The following is a 21,776-nucleotide window of genomic DNA, read 5'->3' as shown; positions in this document are numbered from 1 at the left end:
AATCTAAGAGGCATTTAGACCGACTCATGAACAGGCAGAGAATACAGGGATATGAATCATGCACAGACAGGTGCAGGATTACTTTAGAACAGCACCATGGTCAGCATAAACAAGGTGAGGTGAAAGGCCTGTTCCTGTACTGTACTGTTGCAAGTTCTAACGCAAATAATTAAAACTGGACAGCATGACCATATGAAAGGAAGATAATTTAAATACCAGTAATTTATTTTATACAGACAAAAAGTGAAATCAGATATATTAATAGATTGGAGCCCTCCAACTAAAACGCACAGGAAGGACCCTCAAAGCGGATGTACATCAACTTGCCTTAGGCTTCATCGCTCAAAATCTAAAGTATTCTAACAAAATGAACTGGCAAAGAAATTTGCTTTCTTTTATTCACTTCCTTTAGAACATTTAGCTACTAAGGTTTTCATACTGATTTACAGATACAATACAGTGCAGTCCTATCTCAACATGAAGGTTTGTAAGACATCAAGGCCTTCCTTTTGGAGAGACTGAAAGCAAAGAGGATTTCTAGAACTTTGTAAAGTCAAACGTTTCAACAATTAATTCCTAACAAAGTAGCTTCAGTTGTCTAACAAACAAAATATCCTGTCTAGAAAACCTTGCATCATGTCAGGTTACTTCATTGTTACGGCAACATTAGCAAATGGAGGCTTTCAGATTTTCTCTACTCATTGTCATAGGAACTATCCAACTCAGGGGAAATAACTATTACATCACCACCAAGGTTGATAACTTTTAAAAATAATACAAATTTCCAATTAACAGTTGAAAGGGTAATATGACAAGATTTCACATTTTAAGACCTGCCTTTTTGCACAAGATTACAGCACTTTTGAGTAAACACAACATTTCTAGGCAACTTACACTTTAAACCACAGAATAAAAATATTCCCTTTTTAGTTCTAGCACAACTGAGAATACATACTTCATAGTTATACTTTATATTGTTCTTTTAGTAGACACTGAATTCATCTTGAACCAGCCCAAAATGATTATTGGCTCCCAAAGACTGATGATAGATTTTTCCTTTCCCAGCCTGGGAACTTTAAACTCCAGAACTATCTTTCACGGTGTAAGTTTCTCTGGAGACTTATTTCCTGGTTAAAGCCAGACAAACTTTCCAACTTTGTTTAAATTCATTGCAAGCTTAGTCTTTCCAATCCAAGCACAAACTCCCACCCACAATCCTGTGCAGCAAACCACTGTCTTTATATCTATGGCTATTCTCACTTTCCCATATCCTGGAAGACTAACCGGGTCTGTAGATTCTCAGGGATATCTTCGAATAATTCAAACTTTCAAAGCTCATCTCCATTGTGCTGTGAACTATATTCGCCTTGTATCCAGGTATAAATGCTCATTAGCTATTCTTGATGCCATAATTCCTTTCTTAAAATTGCTATTTAGAACAGTAGTTTTTCCAATCCAAACATGCTCAATATTTTTCCTCAGTTTTTCCATTGGTGCACATAGGCTGCTGCATGATTTCCAGTGTAAACACCTTGCACCTTCTCAGTAAGATCATACTGATTTTGCTACAGTTCATTTGCAAGAAACTCCAAAGTACAATTCCCTTAATTCAAGACATTTATTTGGTCACAGTTAATAAAAGCAGGTTCACTTTTAATAAGCTATATATTAATTGTTCAATCTAAAACTTCAGAAGAAGTTCATAATCTCGTGTCCGCTCAGACATGCATTTGAAATCGAAAGCTTGGCTGGCCTCTAATGCGACTGAGGTAGCTTTTCAGCGTTTAAGGGTCTGCTTTTTTCTGACATGGTTTGCTGATTTCCTGTTTTTATTATCGGTTGTGGGGAGTTGCCTTTTTTGACAGTTCCATTTCATCAAACTGTTGAGTCCTAATACGATCATGAAATAAAGTGCAATCATTTCCTGTAAAGAAAGATTCAAAAGGATTTGAGAACAGAAACTACATATTTTACATGAAATCAAACAACAAAAAATTCTGAAGAACTAATTTAAACACTAAAGCCCCTGGATACTTAACCCTGTGTTGGTTCTAGTCTCAGGAGTAATTATTTTCCCAATTGCTTAGCATCATTTGACTAGATGCGAGTAGGATGACAGAGCTATGCTCTGGTCCATTTGTTGTGGGTTTGGTCAGCTGTCTATAGCTTTTTATACCTGTCTACAGCCAACCATTCTTGGAATTTATATGGCAGGTAGTTTCGTGTTACAGTTTTACCGAGTTAGCTCCCTTATTCTAAAGGTATTTCTGGTGCTGTTCCTGGAATTTCCTTCTGATCTCTCTAATATGGAGCCAGGGTTAGTCTTCCAGGTTGCTGATGATGCAGTAGAGAAGGATTTATTGAGCTGGGAGGTTCTAAATTGAAGTAGTGTATAATTAATTATGTTGCTGTGAATCAAATCTGCTTAATCAATTCCCAGTTTGGAGCTCCTAGATCTGCCTACAGTCTGTTCTATTAGCATGGTGGTAGTGTGACATTAAACCACACTAGGGTGCCATCACTCTATAATGAGACTTTGTCTACGTGAAATCTATGCAGTTCTCACTAATAATAATAATAATAATGCTATCTTCAAGCTTTTCATATACTCTAGCAACTTGCTTTTCATATTAGTGTGGAATTAATAACTTCAACATAAATTAGACAGGTTTGAAAGAAAAATACATTTATGCAAATCCCAAACAATCATATGGTATTCAGAAAGGAGATGCCTTATGTTTGAATAAGTAAACAATTGGATGGTTATTAGTGCATTAGGAACAAAATGCACATTTTCTAAAAGCATGACCTATCACAAGCAGGCAAAACACTGAAAATCAAATTTCACTATTCCTGGAGTTATCAGTCATACAGCCCTAGATTAATAGAAAACAGATCAGATTTATGTATTTAACAAGAACTTGTTTTAAAATTCGCTTGTGGGAAATGAATATCTTTGGCTGGCCAGCATTTATTGCCATCTCCAGTTGCCCTGGAGAAGCTGATGCTGAGTGGTCTTCCTGAACTGTTGCAGTCCATATGCGGTGGGTTGTCCCACAAGGGCCTTAGGGAGGGAATTTCAGGATTTTGATCCAGCACTGAAGGAACAGTGATATATTTCCAAGTCAGGATAGTGACTGGCTTGCAGGTGGTAGCGTTCCCATGTATTTGCTGCCCTTATCCTTCCAGATTGAAGTGGTCATGGGTTTGGAAGATGCTACCTAAGGACCTTTAGTGAATTTCAGCTCTGCATCTTATAGATAGTATACACTGCTGCTACTGAGCATTAGCAGTGCAGGTGGTGAATGCTTGTGGATGCGGCTGCTTTCTCCTGGATGGTGTAAAGTTTCTTGAGTGTTATTGGAACTGTACCTATCCAGGCCATTCGAAAGTATATTCTATCATATTCCTGACTTGTGCCTTGTAGATGGTGGACAGGCTTTGGGAAGACAGTTGCTCGCCGCAGTGGTCCCAGTTTCTGACCTGCTCTTGTAGCTACTGTATTTAAATGGAGAATCCAGTTGATTTTATGGTCAGTGGTATCCCAATGATGTTGACTGTTAGGCATTCAATGGTGGTAACACCAATAAATGTCAAGGGGCGTTAGTTAAATTGTTGCTGATTGGAGATAGTCATTGTCTGGCATTTGTGCGGTGCAAGTGTTCCTTACTACAAATAAATATATTCTAATCACAGGTAAAACAACTGTTAGCTGTTGATATGCAGCTCTACTAGTTAAAACTCTAATTCCTTGATAAACCCCATACATACACACACAAAAATAGCAAAAAGGAGTTAGTTTTCTGAGTAGAAGGAAACTGAAAACTGATTCCCACAGTTCCTCAGCACCAGTACACTGGATTGATGAAGTGATCATTTTGTTTGGCAGGATTTTCCATTCAATCTCTTTTCTGTGTTTTTTTTTAAACAGGAAGTCCTGACAATTGGTCCACTAACTGCCAGGTCTCTTAAACGGGTTAAAGTCACTGCTTACAGCAACTAGTGGAAGGAAATAACTAGCTTCTTTAAGATGTCAGATATTTTTATTGCAGAGATAGAGGGACTCCACCTTCTCTTTCAGAGATGGACAGGTCCTTGTTGTATCATTCACATATACAAGCTGTTCCCTTACCCAGGAACCAAACACAGATGGTCACAATTTGACAAACCAAATCAGTTACTTGATGCCAGACAAATCTCACTTTATACACATGGCCTGGTGCTGTGCTATCTACTTACATCTTTCCTACATGCAAACCAATGTAAACATGACTTACGATGAGTTTCAGTAACTTGCCTTTTAAAGCTACAATTCTTTTAGTATTTTGTTATAAAGCAGTCCTTTGCCCAATTTAGTCCATAATCAAAATAAAGTAGAATAGAAAGATGCAGTCTTTATAGCAGCATAAACAAATTAGTCATCAGATTATCTGTACACTGATGTCCAAATAAATAGCAGTCACAATTGCATCAAATTATTTCTTTAAGGAACTGACGTTCTAAACAGACAGAAAAAAAAATTTTTTAGGAGCGTACTCTGTCTTCTAAGTGGCATTTCTTAACATTCTACATACTTCGCTCTCAGTTAATTCAATGTGATGGGGATACTGGAAAAATTCTCTGAATGGAAATTGGTTGAAGGGTAGAATACTGTAGGTACCTGTCAGAGGAGCTCTAAAAAGGTTGGGTATGGCACTGAATTGGATATACAGCAATCAGTATTGAGACCACTACAATTTCAAATTTATATCAATGGATTGGATTCAGACTCAAATCAAAATTAGTGATGCTTGTTGACGTTAACAAATTAGAAGCAGCAATTAATATCATTGTTGCTGTTCAGATATTACAAAATGGAAAGCTGTTGGAAGGAGTTAAGAGATAAATAAGGTTAACTTGAAAATTATTTATTTAAGAATTCATGACTGTAAGGCAAACAGAAACAAATTCAAGCTTAAAAAGCACAGTTAAAATAGATCTTGGGAAGGTGTTCTTAACATAACAAATGACTAATACATGGAATGGACATTTGGTCACATGCTAGAGGTGAAAACACTGAGTAACTAAAGGAATAATTGAAGGCTGCAATGAAGGACATGGAGCATGAATGCATGAACATTAATGAGTCTAATGGTCTTCCAGAACTGTAACTAGTGATAAAAGTATCATGTCACAGTGACTTACAGTCATAAAAGCCTCACTGATTTCAACCACATTCTATTGACCAATCAGAAAGTACAAGCTCATTATTCTGCCTGTCAGAAAAGCATTCTTCACCTAACAACTCGGCCAAGATCTGGTTGAACTCATGTCCATGTAAAAAAAGAAATACGATTACCAGGAACGTTGATTATACCTTGGGTTTTTGCATGGGAGTCCAACACTGTTGCTAGAGTTACCAAGAAACCCCTTAAATATCAATAGATAAAATGCTTTGAGCAATTGATTCTCAAACAAACAATTTCTCACCTTGCATTACAGAAAAGTATGAGGTTCTGGATGGCAATGAGTGTAGATTGGTCATTCTGTCCAGTTACAAGGTGCCTATCAATCACAACGTGTGTAGCATCAGGTGTACTAGCTAAAAATAGAGATAGATACAGTATAATATTTAATCACAACATCTAACTCTTAGACACTGTCCTTGAGGTTCTTTCACAATCATTAAAGAAAATTTGCTTTTGATGTGATTTGAAGACAGTGTTTGCAGTTTCTATATCAAGGATTTCATATTGATCATTTGAGATATTTCGAAGGAGTCTCATAAACCAAGATCAGATGACATTTTATTAGACCTACCTGATTTTTTTCCTTTGATGTAAAGTATGACATTTCTGCTGTTGCACTGTTTGAATAATCACTATCTGGTGTGCTTCCCAAGGGACCATTCTTCAATGAAGCATTCTCAGTATCACATTAGTTTAATATTCATACGCTTTTAGATCCCAGCAAGAGTCACTTGACTTGTCATGAAAATAATGGCAGCTTTTGCTGCTGTTCTGGCCAAGGTCAGCTAATGCAGCACAGCACAAGGAGCTTTTACTTCAGACTTTTGGATTGAATGCTTTAACAACACAGGAACAGTACATCTAATGAATGAAGCTGTAAAGGAAACCATTGGCTCTCTCAATCAACATTACCCAGCACCCAATTTGTATAAGTTCAATGTTCTGGGAAAAATATGAAACGTGGAAACATTCAAAAATGTCATAAACCATTGGTAGGATCGTAACAATTAGTATTTCACATTGAATAGGTCTACAGATTCCAGACTCAAAATTAAAAAGATAATGATTTACAAAGTAGATCATTTCCACTTCTTAATACTTCATTTTCTATTACACAATATCTATTCCATTTATGTAAATTCATTATATTTCAGCTAAGGGCTTGCCAGCCATAAGTTGGAGAAATATTTTTGATGTTTTATCAAATTAAAATCTTCTTTACAACAATGTGTGCATTAACTGGGTTAGGCCTGGCTGTGATTATTATTTACTGCGTTTGGCTTTCACTCTGTCATCCGAAACCCTTCTGGGATTAAGTTATGAGGAAAAATTACACAAATCAGGCCTATTTTCTCCAGCATTTAAAAGGTTGAGTAGTGACACGTTCAAGGTCTTCTAGATATTACCAGGAAAGGAAAAAGTAGATAAAGGTAAAGGTAAACTATTTCTCCAGTTGGAGAATCTAGAACTAGGAGGCACAGACTGAGAATGAGGGCCACACCATTCAGGAGAGATGTCAGGAAGCATTTTCATTCAGAAAAGATGGTAGATGTTTGGAATGCACTTCCACAAACAGCAGTGGATGCTGGATCAGTTGTTCATTTTAAATCTGAGAAAGATACTGTTTTATTAAATCAAAGATATTAAGGTATACGGGTCAAAGGCATGTATATGTAGTCAGGCCAAATCAGCCACAATCTTGATAAATGATGGAACAAGCTCGTGGGACGAAATGGCAAACTATTGTTCATTACAGTGTAGCCACTTGGATGAGGTGTTAAACAGCAGCCAATCTGTCCAGCAACAGACTACTTTTAAAACTTAAGGTGAGAAAAATCATACAAAATACTAAGAGACTAAATTAGCCTCAGTATTCCTGGAATTGTCACAAATGTTGAAGGTTTTTTCAAAATATCAAAACTCCCTAGCTTATCTGTATTTTTAGACTAAGGTTGACAGAGGCATGGACCAGGTTTCTGTACTTGACCAGAATTACTATTTACTACAAATATATAGATTTTAGGATTAAAAATAAGTGTTCTGAAGCAGAACCATATCAAAAACAATTCTCGTCATTAATGCGGACTTAACCTGTTGAGTTTCTCTACCACTCTGTTTTCATTTCAAAACTTCTCGCATCCATACCTATTTTGCTTTTAATTAAACTTTCCTTGGCTTGCTATTTTGTGAACTCTTTCTTTTTCAGGTACTTTCACTTGCCTGCGGAAGGCACAAAGAGAAATGATGTATAAAGTCTCTGATTTATTGGTTAAAACAACAGCTTACAGCAACTGGTGAGGAAAAGTGAACTGGCTTTCTTCAGGCTTTGGGAACTTTCTTAACGCAGAGTCAAAGTCAGCACTTCACTTTCTGAAGAGTTGCAACCATTTTTTTCACACCCACAAGTTGTTCAGCTATTGTGAGCCAATCACGTTGGCAGGCAAAAGACCTGTGCCATTGCTAACTGGTCAACATGCCACAGATCAAACAGCCAAATCTGTGTATACTCCCTGGTGCTAGTTTGTCTGCAACTAAACAACTCCTATTGATCAATAAACAAAAGTTCAAATACCATTCTGAATAAGTGCTGGCAGCTTGCTGTGAAAAAGTTCTGCAATTCCTCTTCCTTGATTTTTAAAACTGAACTTTTTAATTTTAGTCCACAGTCAAAAAGGCAGGAAAATAAAAAACGTATGGTCTGTACATGTCTAGCCAAAAAAACATCTGTTGTGATGAAAGCTCCAACACTGACTGTCTAGGTTCTTGACTAATTTTAAATTGCCTTGATCAGGACTTTACCAAAATATAGCAGCTTGGAATCACAGGAATGGAACTTTCAACTAAGGAGAAATTAGTTTGATGTTTTCTACAGAATAAATCAGAAATTTTCTTTTTGATGGAATGGGTCTCAAAGAATGCCTGAATTACAATAACTAGGGCAACACAGAGCCAAAGATGACCTACCACTGTAGGTGCCTCCAGAGTCTTTCACAAAATCCTCCACAATGACTGGAAGGCTTGCAAAATCTTTCCTCCTTACTAGCTCGAAGACTGAGGGCTATGAAGAGAAACTATCAATTAACAATTGATTAAAATAAACTGCAATAACTGATCCTAGACACAAACAGTAACATCAGTAATCTAGAATGCTGTTAAATAGCAAAGTCAGACAGTAATTAAATACAGCTTATTTTTTATTTAAAACATGGGATAAGATTGAATAGCTCTTTTCACAGTTAACACAATCACAGAGCAAATAGCCTCTGTTTATCCCATAAACTTTGCTATTATGCACTACCTGTTAGAGAGGTTAACTAAAGCTGCAAATTAAACATTTTTTAAAATTTGTGAGCATCCCTGATTAGGATAGCATTTATTATCATATTTAATTGCTTTTGAGAAGATGGTGAATCACTTATTTGAACCCATGTAGCATGTGGTGTAGTTGCAAACACTGTTGTTAGGGAGGAATTTTACATTTGACTAAAAGAAACAGCAATTACGTTCCAAGTCAAATGTGGCTTGGAAGGGAATTTGACAAAGTTGATGTTAGCATGGATCTCTGGCCCTTGCTGTTTGAAGTGGTTGGGTTATGATTTTGGTGCTGGTAATAGATCCTTGTCAAGATGCTACAGGGCTTTTGTGGATGGTACATACTACTGCCACTATGCACAGTGGTGACAGACAGATTGTGCAAGCTGGTAGATGGTGTAATGACTAAGGGAGCTGCTTTGTCCCAGATGACATCCACTATCTTGAGTCTGCACTCATCCAGATATGTGTGGAGTTTCCATCACACTCCTAACGTGAGCCTTGTAGATAGTAGGTAAGCTTTGAGGATTCAGAAGTAGAATTACATCCCACATAATTTCTATCCTCATATTGATTCTTCTAGCTACATTATTTACACAGCTGGTTCAGCGTACTCGGTCAATCACAATCCACAGGATGTTGATGTGGAAACATCAGCAATGGTAATGCCACTGATGGTCAAAAGGGACATAATTAGATTCTCTCAGAGGTGGATCTTTGCCTGACACTTGCACAGAATGAATTTTGCTTGCCACTTATTAGTCCATGCTTGAATGTTATTAATAACATACCTATAATAAAAATACAACTTTTCTTGTGTAAAATACATTTGAACTGAACTCTTACTCCAGTGATGCTGTATCCTTCAAATATCCATGACTTGTCCTGGTTGGTTGCACAACATAGAGCAGCAACTCCATGTCCCACCACACAAATTGGTTCTGCAATCAGCAAATTAAAATAATGACAGATCAAATCTTCCCCATTTTATTACATTTAAGAAAATATTTAACTTGACTTAGAAAATAGATTCATTTTGGACAGATGGTGCACATCTCAGCCTGGAAATAAATGTCTATTTTCACAATGTAAATGTCAGTTTAATAAACTCTGCAAATTTTGGATTATAAAGATACTGGAAACCAAGCTCAGTACATATCCAATGAGAACAGATAAGTTAACATATCAAACTACAGTTTGTCCTCACCATGCAAATGTGACTGACTCTTAACTGCACTCTGAAATGGCCCTAAGAAGGGACTCAGTTCATGGTAATTAGGATTTGGCAATAACTGCTGGCCCAGATAGCGACACTGAACATGCCATGAATGAATTAAAGAGAGAGAAAATGAAGCTAGTAACATAAGAGATGAGGAATGTAAAGAAAAACTATAACTTAAGCTCCAAGTGAAAACAGATGCTGCAAAAAACTATTTTATTTCAAAGGCCAAAAGTTATGTTTTTTTAAAGTTAAAGTTAGAGTCTATAACACAAACAAGTTAACTTCACCTTCCCACTGCTTACTTATATGTTTTAATTTTGAAAAAAAATTCAGCAATATCAGTCACCTAAATGTGAGAGTTCCTCTTCCCAGTGCCAAAGAAATAATGTATAAGCTTAATTTGGTTCTAAGAAAAATACTGCTACACCATCATCTACCTGTCAGTAATGTCATTGAACGAGCAATTGAGAGATAAAAGACTAACACTGGGGATATGGGTTCAAATCCCACCATGCAGCTGGTTGAATTTTAAGTTTAATTAATAAATCTGGAATTGGAAACTACTGAATAATTGCACCCATTAATTCAATTAATATAAAACTCCATTTGGTTCACTAATGTCCTTTGACAAAGGAAATCATAGTCGTAGAGTCATACAGCCTGGAAACATTCCCTTTGGTCAACTAGTCCCCTCCTACCACGTTCCCAAACTAAACTAGCCCCACTTGCCTGTATTTGGCCCAAATCTCTCTAAAACTTTCCTATTCAATTACTTATTCAAATGTCAATTAACTGTATGTGCACCTATCACTTCCTCTGGCAGCTTATTCCACACACAAACCACTCTGTAAAAGAAAATGTTGTTCCCTCATGTCCTTTTAAAAACTTCCTCCTCTCACCTTAAGTGCCCCCCAGTTTTGAACTTCCCCATCCCAGAGAAAAGACCCTTGCTGTTCACTTTATCTGTGCCCCTCAATTTTATAAACCTCTATAATGTCACCCTTCAACCTCCTATACTCCAGTGAAGAAAGTCCCAGCCTGGCTAGCCTATTTTTCTAACAAGTCCTCCATTGCCGGCAACATTCCGGCAAATCTTTTCTGAACCCTCTCCAATTTTAATAACATCCTTCCTATAGCAAGGCAACGAGTATTGCACACAGTACTCCAGAAGAGACCTCACCAACAGCTTAAACAACTTCAACATGACATCCCAACTCCTATACTCAAGAGGTCTGAGCATGAAGGTATGTATGCTAAATACCTTCTTAACTGCCCTGTCTACCTGTGCAAATTTCAAAGAAATATGCACTTGAACCGCTAGGTCTCTGTTCTACATCACTACTCAGGATTCTACCATTAATTGTATTAGTCCTGCCCTTGTCTGTTTTATCAAAATGCAATACAGAACATTTTTCGAAATTAAAAACAAATCAGCCACTCCTCAGCCCATTGACACATTCGAGCAAGATCTCTTTGTAATCTGATGATCGCTGTCTATTATACCACCAATTTTGGTATCATCTGTAAAATTACTAACCCTGCCTCCAATATTCTCATCCAAATCGTTGGCATAAATGACAAACAGAAATAGATCCAGTACCAATCCCTGTGGAACATCACTGGTCACAGCTCTCCAGTCCGAAAAACAACCCTCCACCACCACCTCTGTCTCCTACGTCAAGCCAATTTTGTATCCAATTGGCAAACTCCCACCGAATTCCATGTGATCTAACTTTAGGAGTGAGTCGATCATGCAGAACTTTGTCAAAGGCTTTACTAAAGTCCATTTAAACAATGTCTACTGCTCTGCCCTCCATCCTTTTGGTTTACTTTCTCAAAAAACTCAATCAAGTTTGTGAGTCCTGATTTCCCTTGCAAAAAACTATGCTGACTATCCCTAATCAGTCCTTGCCTCTCCAAAAGATTGTAAATCCTATCTTTCAGCAACAACAACCTATTTGTTACCGATGTCCGGCTCACAGGTCTATGGTTCCCAGGCTCCTCCTTACAGCCTTTCCCAAATAAAGGCACAACATTACCACCCTTCAGTCCTCACCCAAAATTAGAGAGGACAAAAATATTTCAGCAAGGGGCCTTGCAAATTCTTCTCTAACATCCTGCAACATCCTAGGATACACTTGACCAGGTCCTCAAGATTTATTAACCTTTATGTTTTCTAAGGCCTCCAGCACTTTTTTTTCCCTTAACAGGCAGAGAGATGCACAAAACCTCAGGGCCTGATAAGATGTATCCCATGCGATGGAAACAAGAGATTGCTGCTATTCTGACAGAGATATTTAAATCTTCGCTGACCATAGGTGAAGTGCCAGATGACTGAAGGTTAGCTAATGTGGTTTCTTTGTTTAAGAAAGGCAGTAGCGATAGGCCAAGTAATGACAAATCAGTTAGTTTGATGTCAGTGGTCGGGAATTCATTGGAAAAAAAGTTCTGAAAGACAGGGTTTATCAATACTTAAAAAGGCAATGATTGACCTGGCTGTTACAGGGAGATTCTGTCTGACTAATTTAACTGAGTTTTTGAAAAGGTGACCAAATATATTGATGAGGTGTACAGAGACATTAGTCAGGCCTTTGACAAATTCCCACATGGAAGACTGATGTAAAATGTAACAGCCCATGGAACACAAGGAAAACTGGAACTGTAAATAGGAAGCAGAGAGTAGAGCGTTGCTTCTGTAATTGGAAGCCTGTGACCAGCAGTGTAGCACAGGGTTCATGCTGGGACCCTTGCTGTTTGCTATTTACATTAATGTCTTGGATGTGAATGTAGAAGATATAATTAGTAAATTTGCACATGATATGAAAGTTGGTGATATTGTTGATATTCAGGCTACAGTCTGACATTGATCAGTCTGTAAATTGGACAGAGCAATGGCAAATGCATTTTGGGAGGTCTAACAAGGGGTAAACATACATAAGGAATGGTAGGTCCCTAGGGAATACTGAGGAACAAAGAGTGTATACCTCCACAGGTCACTGAAGGTGTCAGTACAGGCAGACAGGTGATGAAGGTGGCATACAGGATGCTTGGCTTCACTAGACAGCAGAGCAAAAAGGAGCAAGGAAGTCTTGTTACAACTTTATAAAACATTAGTATGGTGTGCAGTTCTGGTCACTATATTATTGCAAGAAAATGATAGCACTGAAAAGGGTGCAGAGGCAATTCACAAGGAAGGTGCCTGGGATGAAAAGTCTCAGTTATGAACAGAGACTGCCTAGGATGGGTTTGGTTTCCTTGGAGGCTGAGGGGGATCTGAGTGAGATTTACAAAATTATGAGAGGTTTAGAGAGTAAATCATCAGAATTTCCTCCCCATGGCTGACCTGTCCAAGACCACAAGGCATAAGTTTAAAGGTGAGGAGCAAGTGATCTAGCGGAGATATGAGAAAAATATTTTCATCCAGGGAATGGTAGATATTTGGAATGTGCTGCCTGAGAGGGTGGTAGAGATAAATACACTTGAAACATTTAAGAAGCATCTGGATGAGTACTTAAAATGCTAAGTCATAGTAGACCAAGGGCAGGTAAATGGGATTAGTGTAGTTTGATGTCTGTAATTGACTAGTCATGATGGGCCAAAAGGCCTGTTTCTGTGTTGTATAACTTTATGATTCTATGACATGCTACCAATCAGACAAGGACATACTTATGGATATTTTGTTTCGCCAATCTTCTATTCAAGTTAATATGTTAACTCCCAAAGCATGAGCTTTTTACTTACTGCGATAACCTTCAATGTGATTCCTTATCAAATGCCTTCTAGAAATCCATGTACAATACATGGCTTTCATGTACAAATATGCAACCACCTCCACATGTGGAGTGAAGGGAAAATATGTTTATCTAGCTGTATAGTTGCCATATATGTTTGGTAAAATACAGAGGGAGTTTTCATTACTTCATTATTTTCAGTGTGAAACTAAACCCCAAACAGCAAAAGAAATGAAGAAAAAGACGGCAGCCTGAGGCTTTCCTGACAAGATTGCCAACAATTGTTTGCAAGTGCCCCTGGTTCTCTGTCTTTCACCACATTAGCTTCTACTCCATGGAACTTGTTCTAATTCACCTCAGTTAACATTTTGCTTTGAATGATATTTCCACACCAAATATTGTCAGAAAGCTAGTCCTTTTTTCTCTAAAAGCTGCTCCTATGCTCAAGGATACTCTGTCCTTGATTTTTTTCAGAGGGCTAATAAAGCGGGCCAGGCTCCCATCAATCTGGTTTGGTACAGAGATGAAAAGGATTTGGAGAGGCCTTTTGTTTCTATGTAAACAGAAGAGACTTCAAGCCAAAGTGGTCATGTTTTAGATATAACGATAGGGGAGTGATCAGCTCTCTAGCTGAGCTGAGCAGTTTTAGTTCAGTCTTGAACCGGTTGGAAGTTCAACAGGGAGCGGTGTGGAAACTCTCTTGTCTGCACCTCAACTTCAAACTGTAATTGTGTTTTCCATTTATACTGGGTTTTAAAGGGAGCATGCTTATTGGGACTGTTGTGTATATTCAGAACAGTATAATTAAGTCTAGTTCGGTAGGTTGAGTTCTGTAGGGGTTCTTTATTCTTTTCTTTGTTTCATTGTGTAATTTTGTGAATAAATTTTTGTCTGTTTTAAAATCTAGTAGTCAATCTAGCTTAATCCGGGTAATTTTTACTGTACTCTTACCAAAGCAAATTGCAAAGTTATGGTCTGGGGCTGCCTGCTTAAGAATGTTTCGAGCGGTCTGGCTTAGTCCATAACAATGTTGCAGGAAACAGTTTCGGCCTCAGACTCTCAAATCTGATTGCAGAATTGTTTCTTTGGAGGCCAAATTTTGCATTCTCTTACTGCTTGGGACTCACTTCCAAAACCACTTCACTTTCAACTCCTGTTTCTTCAAAACCTTCTCTATTGATTAGTGCTATCATTCTTTCCTTCACATAGGCTGCACTATAATATTTTTCTTCATAAGGATGGTGCTATACAAATTCAAAATCTCCTCATTCTTCTATTCAAAGCTCAGCTAGATAGGCTATGTTTTCATTTGGGCTAGAGATTTATATCCTTCCAGAAGTGATCAATCTTCAGTGAACCTTGTTAACAGCACTTATCGATGCAACCAAATGAAATCCTTTGTTGTGAACCAAAGTTTTCCAACAAGAGGCACTGGACAGAAACAGTGCCTTGATTTGTTTTCACTGACCAAGGTAATGCCATATTTATCACCCCAGCTACTGTCTTCTCAGAGATCAGCTCACTCAATACAGACTAGAACGAATGTTCCATGAATATGCCTTGCAAAATCCATAACTTACAACCATTATAATCAACAATTAGGTAATTTCTTATTAAAACCTTCAGAATAAATTTAATAAAGTTTGAGAATATATTACTCACTTTGCTCAGCACAGAAATGTTGGAGAATCTTGGCCAGATATCCACTGGTTGCAAGATCTACCATAGCACCAGGACAGTTAGGAATCAGGATAGCATTGTACCTTGCACCTAGTGATACAATGGAACTTAATTGGAAGATAGCAAAATAGTTTACATTTTCATTTAAATGTGCATTGATGTCCCACTGTACTAGACAAAAACATATTAAACATAATGCACGTGGTTCACTGCATTGAAAAAACAGCACAAGTCACAAGGATATTTCAAGACTTCTCCTTTGTCAGATCACATTTTCATTGACTATGGATTGGGTGTCTCTTGCTCTTTAGTACTAGTTATACTTCAGACCTTCTCTCCCCCTCCCTTTTTATTGGGTTCAATTTTTTTCACAGTCTGTTACTGCTCTGGACCCAAAAAACATCTATTATGGATCGGCCATGAAATTTGTACTTTGACCGCTTCTGGAACTTTTAATGCAAAACTGCAGTACTTAGGTAACAAACTGCACTCTCAGGTCAGCTACAGCAATTTATGGGAGTTAATATGGTACATCATTTACTATAACGAAAGCAAATGGCACATTCATGCCATCTACATCAGTCCAGACTTTAAATACTCACTGAATGATTTAAATGATTCCTGAAGGGCTCATGCCCGAAACGTCGATTCTCCTGCCCCTTGGATGCTGCCTGACCTGCTGCGCTTTTCCAGCAACACATTTTCAGCTCTGATCCCCAGCATTCGCAGTCCTCACTTTCTCCTTTAAATACTCACATCCTTCTTTATTCTATGTTTCAAGACACTACTCTGAATCTTAAATAATCTTGATGCTGCAAACTGATCATCGAAGTTTCACTTTCATTCTGTAAACTATCGGATTATTATTAACTTCACACTCCAAAAATAAATATAGAGTTGGTATTGCTAGATTACCTTCGGTATTTTAAATTTATCAAACAATGCATCTCAATGTAGATGAGTCCTACCATCAATTGACTCCAGCTTCGCTGGATTGGAGTATGGCTTCATACGGAAGTCCTGGATCCAGCGTATGTTATTTTCATCCAGTTCCACAAAATCCATCGGCTTCCCCTATTGCAAGCACATACATTTAAAAGCCTTCTCTAACTAAACAGATGACAGCTGGCTTGGATCAGAACCATAGTTACACAAACTGAACAAAATGCAATGTATTGAAGGTCAAGGAGAAGGCAAAGAAAACATTCACTGACAACACTTTAGAATATTTCATTTAATACATTACAGTGAGGTGCAGAAATTACTGTCCTATTGTTAAGAGATTTAGAAATAGAATTTGAGAACTGCAGATTCGAAACAAGACCTATTACTAACTATAACTGATTTTTCTTGAGATTAGAGGGAAGTTAAGACAGTATTGCCTTCAGGTAGAATGAACATGCAGGTGCAAATACATTCTCAACTTAAAGTTCTATTCCTAACTTTAGTGAACACTAGAATTTTACAGTCTATTATTCACTGATGGCTAGTGAAGTCAAAAAGTGAAGTTGGTTAGAGGTGAGGTTTCTTAGCAGTACAGACTCAGATTCTGAGAAATTAAAATAAATCCACTACAAGAGGATATATTTGAAGTGAGAAACATTTACATAGGAAACAACAATTTAAACTACCCATAGCCACATTAACAATGGAAAATCTAAAGCATAAAGACGTGCCAATGGGAAGCAAGGTAGTGAACGTAGTCATATTTTTGCAAGAGAATCATGGATTGTGGTTATTAACATGCTTTAGGGTCTTTCTCATCTTTACTGAGCCTTTGAATATATTATAGCCTAGTTTCTGGATGACAAAAATAGGTAGGAAGGCAAGTGATGAGGATGACACAAAACATTCTGCCAAGGTATATAGATGGGAAAAACTTGGCTACCTTGTGGAGAAATGGGAGGTTATCAAGATTGGCATGAAAAAAACAGAGAAGCTGAATATTATTTAAATAGAAAAAGATTGCAGTAATCTATGAACCAGAAGTATGTGGGAGACCTCGTCCACAAGTTCAGTGTGTAATAGGAAAGGCAAATGGAACATTAGCCTTTATTTCAAGGGAGTGGAATATAAAAGTAGGGAGGTTTCTCTTAAACAGTACAAGGCACTAGTCAGATCAAAAATGGAACACTGTGAATATCATTATCCAAGGAAAGATACACTGGTATTGGAGGGAGATCAGAGAAGGTTCACTAGGCTGATACCAGGTATGGAATAGCTATCTCATGACGAGTGGTTTAGTAGATTAGGCCTCCACTTGTTGGAATATAGAAGAATTATAAGTGATCTTTTTGAAACATATGAGATTCCGAGAGGACTTGACAGGGTGTATGTGGAAAGGTTGTTTGCCCTTGTGGGAGAATCTAGGACCAGATGACATGATCTCAGAATAAAGGGTCACACATTTAAGATAGAGATGAGGAGGAGTTGCTTCTCTCAGAGGGTTGTGAAGATGTAGAATTCTTTACCATAGAGGATTGTTGAGTCTGGATCATTAAGTATATTCAAGGCTGAGATAGATTTTGATTAGTAAGAGAATCAAGGGTTATGCAGAAAAGGCTGTAAAGTGGAGTTCAGGATTATTATCATCATGCTCAGAATGATCCATTTCTGCTCCTATACGTTATGATCCTCCCCTGTTCCAAGACACAGCAGGTGCAGTTAGATGGCTCATCCATACAAGGCAATAATTAGCATTATGCTTTTGTTGTAAAAGTACTCAGTTACTCAATAAAGACTATGTAACTGGCACTTACCCCTGGAGTGGCAATCTGAAGGTTAAAAGCTGCGTTACATAGTGTATAAGAATGATAAAATGACTGTGCAGATACACCTGGGGGAAAGAAAGGGAACAGACATGAAAACACTTCCATTCAAACTCTTAACATTACTTTCTATCATCACACTCCTATATATAAAGCTGAGTGTGTGTAAAATTATTGGCTGCATGAAGTAGGCAAATTATGCTTTGGTTCTATCATTCAACAATTTGAAATATGAATCTATTTCTCAATATATACAGTGAGTACCTAGATTAAGAAAAAGTTTGCAATTTTCCAGAAGTTGGTAACAATTTCTACACCTGCAATAGAAAGAAACACTGAAGGCTTTACTGGAATAAAGGACGAATACATACAATGGGCAGGAGGCACACCTCACAAGAACAAGATAGAGATGTATTTCTCACAAGAATGTAGGCATAGTGAAGTTAAAAAGGATCCACTAGATGACATGGTGAAGACCTGATAATTACGTGGTCATATGGAAAGATTTTAATGTTATTGGAAAATAGACTAGATACTGTGATAATATAACCAATTCTATTCACAAGAAACTGCTCATGGGTTTCACTTCCATATGCCATTTCTAGAAGCTTAAAGAAATGTATACCTGTACACAAATTTTGTATCCCAGCTTTATTAAAAAAATGTCAAGCTGTGTTGTTGAAAATTGAGAGTTTGAAGCCACTAAACACAGATTGATAGACTAAACTGCGACAAATCTCAATATAATGGTTAATACTTAGGGTAATTATCTCAGTTGTGGTTCAATGATAGCACCCTTACCCAAGTCAGAAAACTGTGAACACAAGTTTCACTCCAGAGCCTCAATCACACAGTCCAGTGGTCTACTGGGAGAGCACTATATTACTGGAGATGATCTCTTTCAGATGAGGTATATATATTTTAAAAAAAGGCCACCCCCCAAAACATTGGAACTTCCAATTTTCACTTCTGTTGGTTACAATTACATTGCTCAGAAACAGCAGTGTTACAGACATGTAGATTCATGCACACTGATCATGAACAGATCGAAGCAGTAATCAAAATGGCCAATAGATTCCCACCTTTATACTGAGAGAATCAGAGTACAATGAAGTAATTCTTTAGTTATACAAAACTCTGGCTGTGCCACACCTGTATTGAGGAGATCCACCCACAAAATAGGGATATATCCCCTTGAATTTAGAAGGCCAACGGGTGACTTAATTGAAATTACGATATTAAAGGTATAAGTAAGATAGATGGGAGAAAAATTTGTTCAGTACTTAAAAACTGTAAGGTATAGGCTAAAAATTAGAGTCAGAATTTTCAGATGTGAAATTAAATATCATCATGCACAAAAGGTGGGAGAAGTCTGCAACTATTATATGCAAATACGAACTGAAATTACATAATTTGCTAACCTTTAAGCTTAGATTGATATAAAGACTATTGTTGGAATACATATTTATAAGTATGGGCTGTGTGGAAAAATTCTAAGCCTTTGGAATAGTTTGAACATTTTTTCAGTTAAAGAGGGAACAGAGCAAGGTTAACAGGTACGCACTGTAAGCCACTTGCTGTTTACACAAATCATCAACTGACTTTGCAGAAATAGTGAAGCAAAGCCTTGAAAAAGAGAAGAGGTAGATTTTATTGCCTGAATTATTGGAAAACTGGTTTTGAAAAGACTCGGGAGACCATATGCTTACAGTTGCTAAGCAACCCTTTCTGTACTGGGGAAGACAAGCTGCAATTCTGCCCTGAAATTCTGATCTCAGTAGAAGTTCCTGGAAACTTGATCAAGTCTTCAATTAGGCATTGCATTCCTGAAGAAGGGCTTATGCCCAAAACGTCGATTCTCCTGTTCCTTGGATGCTGCCTGACCTGCTGCGCTTTTCCAGCAACACATTTTCAGCTCAAGTCTTCAATTACCAGTACTTCTGACAGCCTTTTGAAACCTGAAAAGCTGGACTGTGACCATGATCTAAAGACATGAATCCAGATTGATGCAATCGGAATCGGTCTACAGTTGTCTAAAAACTCAATTGGCAAGAAATCAACATCTTTTATCATTTGTTTCCAGACGCTTGGCAAACAGGGGCTATTTTTTGCCTTTTTTTTTAGAAAAAAGGATTTTGCAGAGGTTTACCTTTTCCAGTTGTTAGGTATTTGAGATTAAGGGGTTATGATTTTAATTCCAGACCTTAGTTTAAACGCTGACTTGTCACTTGGTTTAAAAAAAGTTTTGCTTACAGTAAACAGTTACATAGAGTTCATTAGTATTTATTTTAGATGGGATAGTACAAAAGAGAAACAATTGTCCATTTTCATAATTAATTCGACTGGATTAATGAGGCACGATTATCAGCACTTCCTCCTGTCTCAGTGCTAAAATAATGAGGAGTTAGATTGCACATCAGTCATTATGTTAATGAATAGTGGAACAGGCTCAAGGGGAGACTTACTATTTTTCCTATATTCCAAATGCAAAAAAAACTCAGTCAGTCAATCATATGAACCACTTTCAACAGCACTTAATCCACACGTTATCAAGTTTCATACCTGTTGCGTTTCAAGTTAGCTAATCTCAACAGTGAGTATAGGAAGATTACAAATGACAGCAGCATTTCTGGTGTACGGCAGAGGATTTAAAATAAAATTTAGCTAATCTCTGTGCTAGTTGCTATTAAAGTAAGGTTTGGTCCAAGGACTACTCTCTTATTAGAAAATACTTAGTTGCCAATGTTGGGCAACAACAGCATGCACTACACACAAATCAAAAACAGTTAGAGAAATTCAGGTCTGAACACAATAGAAACAGAGTTGCTGTTTCAATTCCAGTGGCCAGACCTGCTGAGTTCCTCCAGAGGTTTCTGTTTTTGATTGTTTCAGAACTCCAGCATCCATACAGTTGCTTGTTTGACAACAGAATTAGGAAACTGCTCACATGCAAGTAAACATTTACAGGCAAGAGGAAAAGGAGTGGGTCTAATCAGACTGCTCTTTAAAAGAGCCGACACAAGGTTGAACAGGGCTTGACACCTGTGCTGCCAGAGTGCAATGTCTCCCACAGTTGAATGGTCTGACACTCAGTGCCCAGCATCATTAGATAATGATAGATGGTTTAATTTGAAAAGAAAAAGACTCAGACATCGTTAAAAATCACACAACACCAGATTATAGAGACAGAGATGTACAGCATGGAAACAGACCCTTAGGTCCAACCCGTCCATGCCGACCAGCTATCCCAACCAAATCTAGTCACACCTGACAGCACCCGGCCCATATCCCCCTATACCCTTCCTATCCAAATGCCCTTTAATTATAGCAGTTGCACCAACCTCCACCACTTCCTCTGGCAGCTCATTCCATACACATACCACCCTCTGTGTAAAACGATTGCCACTTAGGTCCTTTTTATATCTTTCCCCTCTCACCCTAAACCTATGCCCTCTAGTTCTGGACTCCCCGACCCTAGGGAGGAGGTTTTGTCTACTTATCCTATCCATGCCCCTCATGAGTTTGTAAACCTCTATCAGGTCACTCTTTAGCCTCTGACACTGCAGGGAAAACAGCCTGTTCAGCCTCTCTCTGTAGCTCAAATCCTCCAACTCTGGCAACATCCTTGTAAATCTTTTCTGAACCCTTTCAAGTTTCACAATATCTTTCCGATAGGAAGGAGACCAGAAATGCACATAATATTCCAACAGTGGCCTAACCAATGTCCTGTACAGCCACAACATGACCTCCCAACTCCTGTACTCACTACTCTGACCAATAAAGGAAAGCATACCAAACGCCTTCTTCACTATCCTATCTACCTGCGACTCCACTT

The 21,776-nt window shown here is 37.8% G+C and overlaps 1 protein-coding gene across 2 annotated transcripts; it reads right to left on the bottom strand.

Moving 5' to 3' along the window:
• Positions 1–204: 204 nt before the first annotated feature.
• Positions 205–18,031, bottom strand: gatd1 (glutamine amidotransferase class 1 domain containing 1). Of its 2 annotated transcripts, XM_043705990.1 has the most exons (7): positions 17,933–18,030; positions 16,142–16,247; positions 15,156–15,263; positions 9,387–9,481; positions 8,193–8,286; positions 5,470–5,581; positions 1,833–1,924 (listed from the first exon to the last, which is right to left on the bottom strand). In XM_043705990.1, exons 2-7 carry the CDS (start codon positions 16,236–16,238, stop codon positions 1,918–1,920), a joined length of 513 nt encoding a protein of 170 aa, XP_043561925.1. In that variant the 5' UTR covers positions 16,239–16,247; positions 17,933–18,030; the 3' UTR covers positions 1,833–1,917. The 2 variants fall into 2 exon arrangements, with proteins under 2 accessions (XP_043561926.1, XP_043561925.1); XM_043705991.1 differs by lacking the exon at positions 5,470–5,581 and having other exon boundaries at positions 205–1,924; positions 17,933–18,031.
• Positions 18,032–21,776: the final 3,745 nt, after the last annotated feature.

The sequence above is a fragment of the Chiloscyllium plagiosum genome, chromosome 16 (assembly GCF_004010195.1).
Source record: "Chiloscyllium plagiosum isolate BGI_BamShark_2017 chromosome 16, ASM401019v2, whole genome shotgun sequence".
Taxonomy (NCBI): Eukaryota; Metazoa; Chordata; class Chondrichthyes; order Orectolobiformes; family Hemiscylliidae; genus Chiloscyllium; species Chiloscyllium plagiosum.
Note: the sequence above shows the minus strand (reverse complement) of the source record. Positions and strands in the feature narration are given on the sequence as shown.

Bases quoted from the DNA above. Each gene is read 5' to 3' on its own strand.
- gatd1 (XM_043705990.1), bottom strand. From the start codon at position 16,238: ATGGATTTTGTGGAACTGGATGAAAATAACATACGCTGGATCCAGGAC. The intron at 8,287-9,386 runs GTAAGAGTTCAG...TTCTCTTCATAG, and splicing joins AAGGATACAGCATCACTGGA to CCCTCAGTCTTCGAGCTAGT. The intron at 5,582-8,192 runs GTAGGTCATCTT...CTCTATTTTTAG, and splicing joins CTCTGGAGGCACCTACAGTG to CTAGTACACCTGATGCTACA.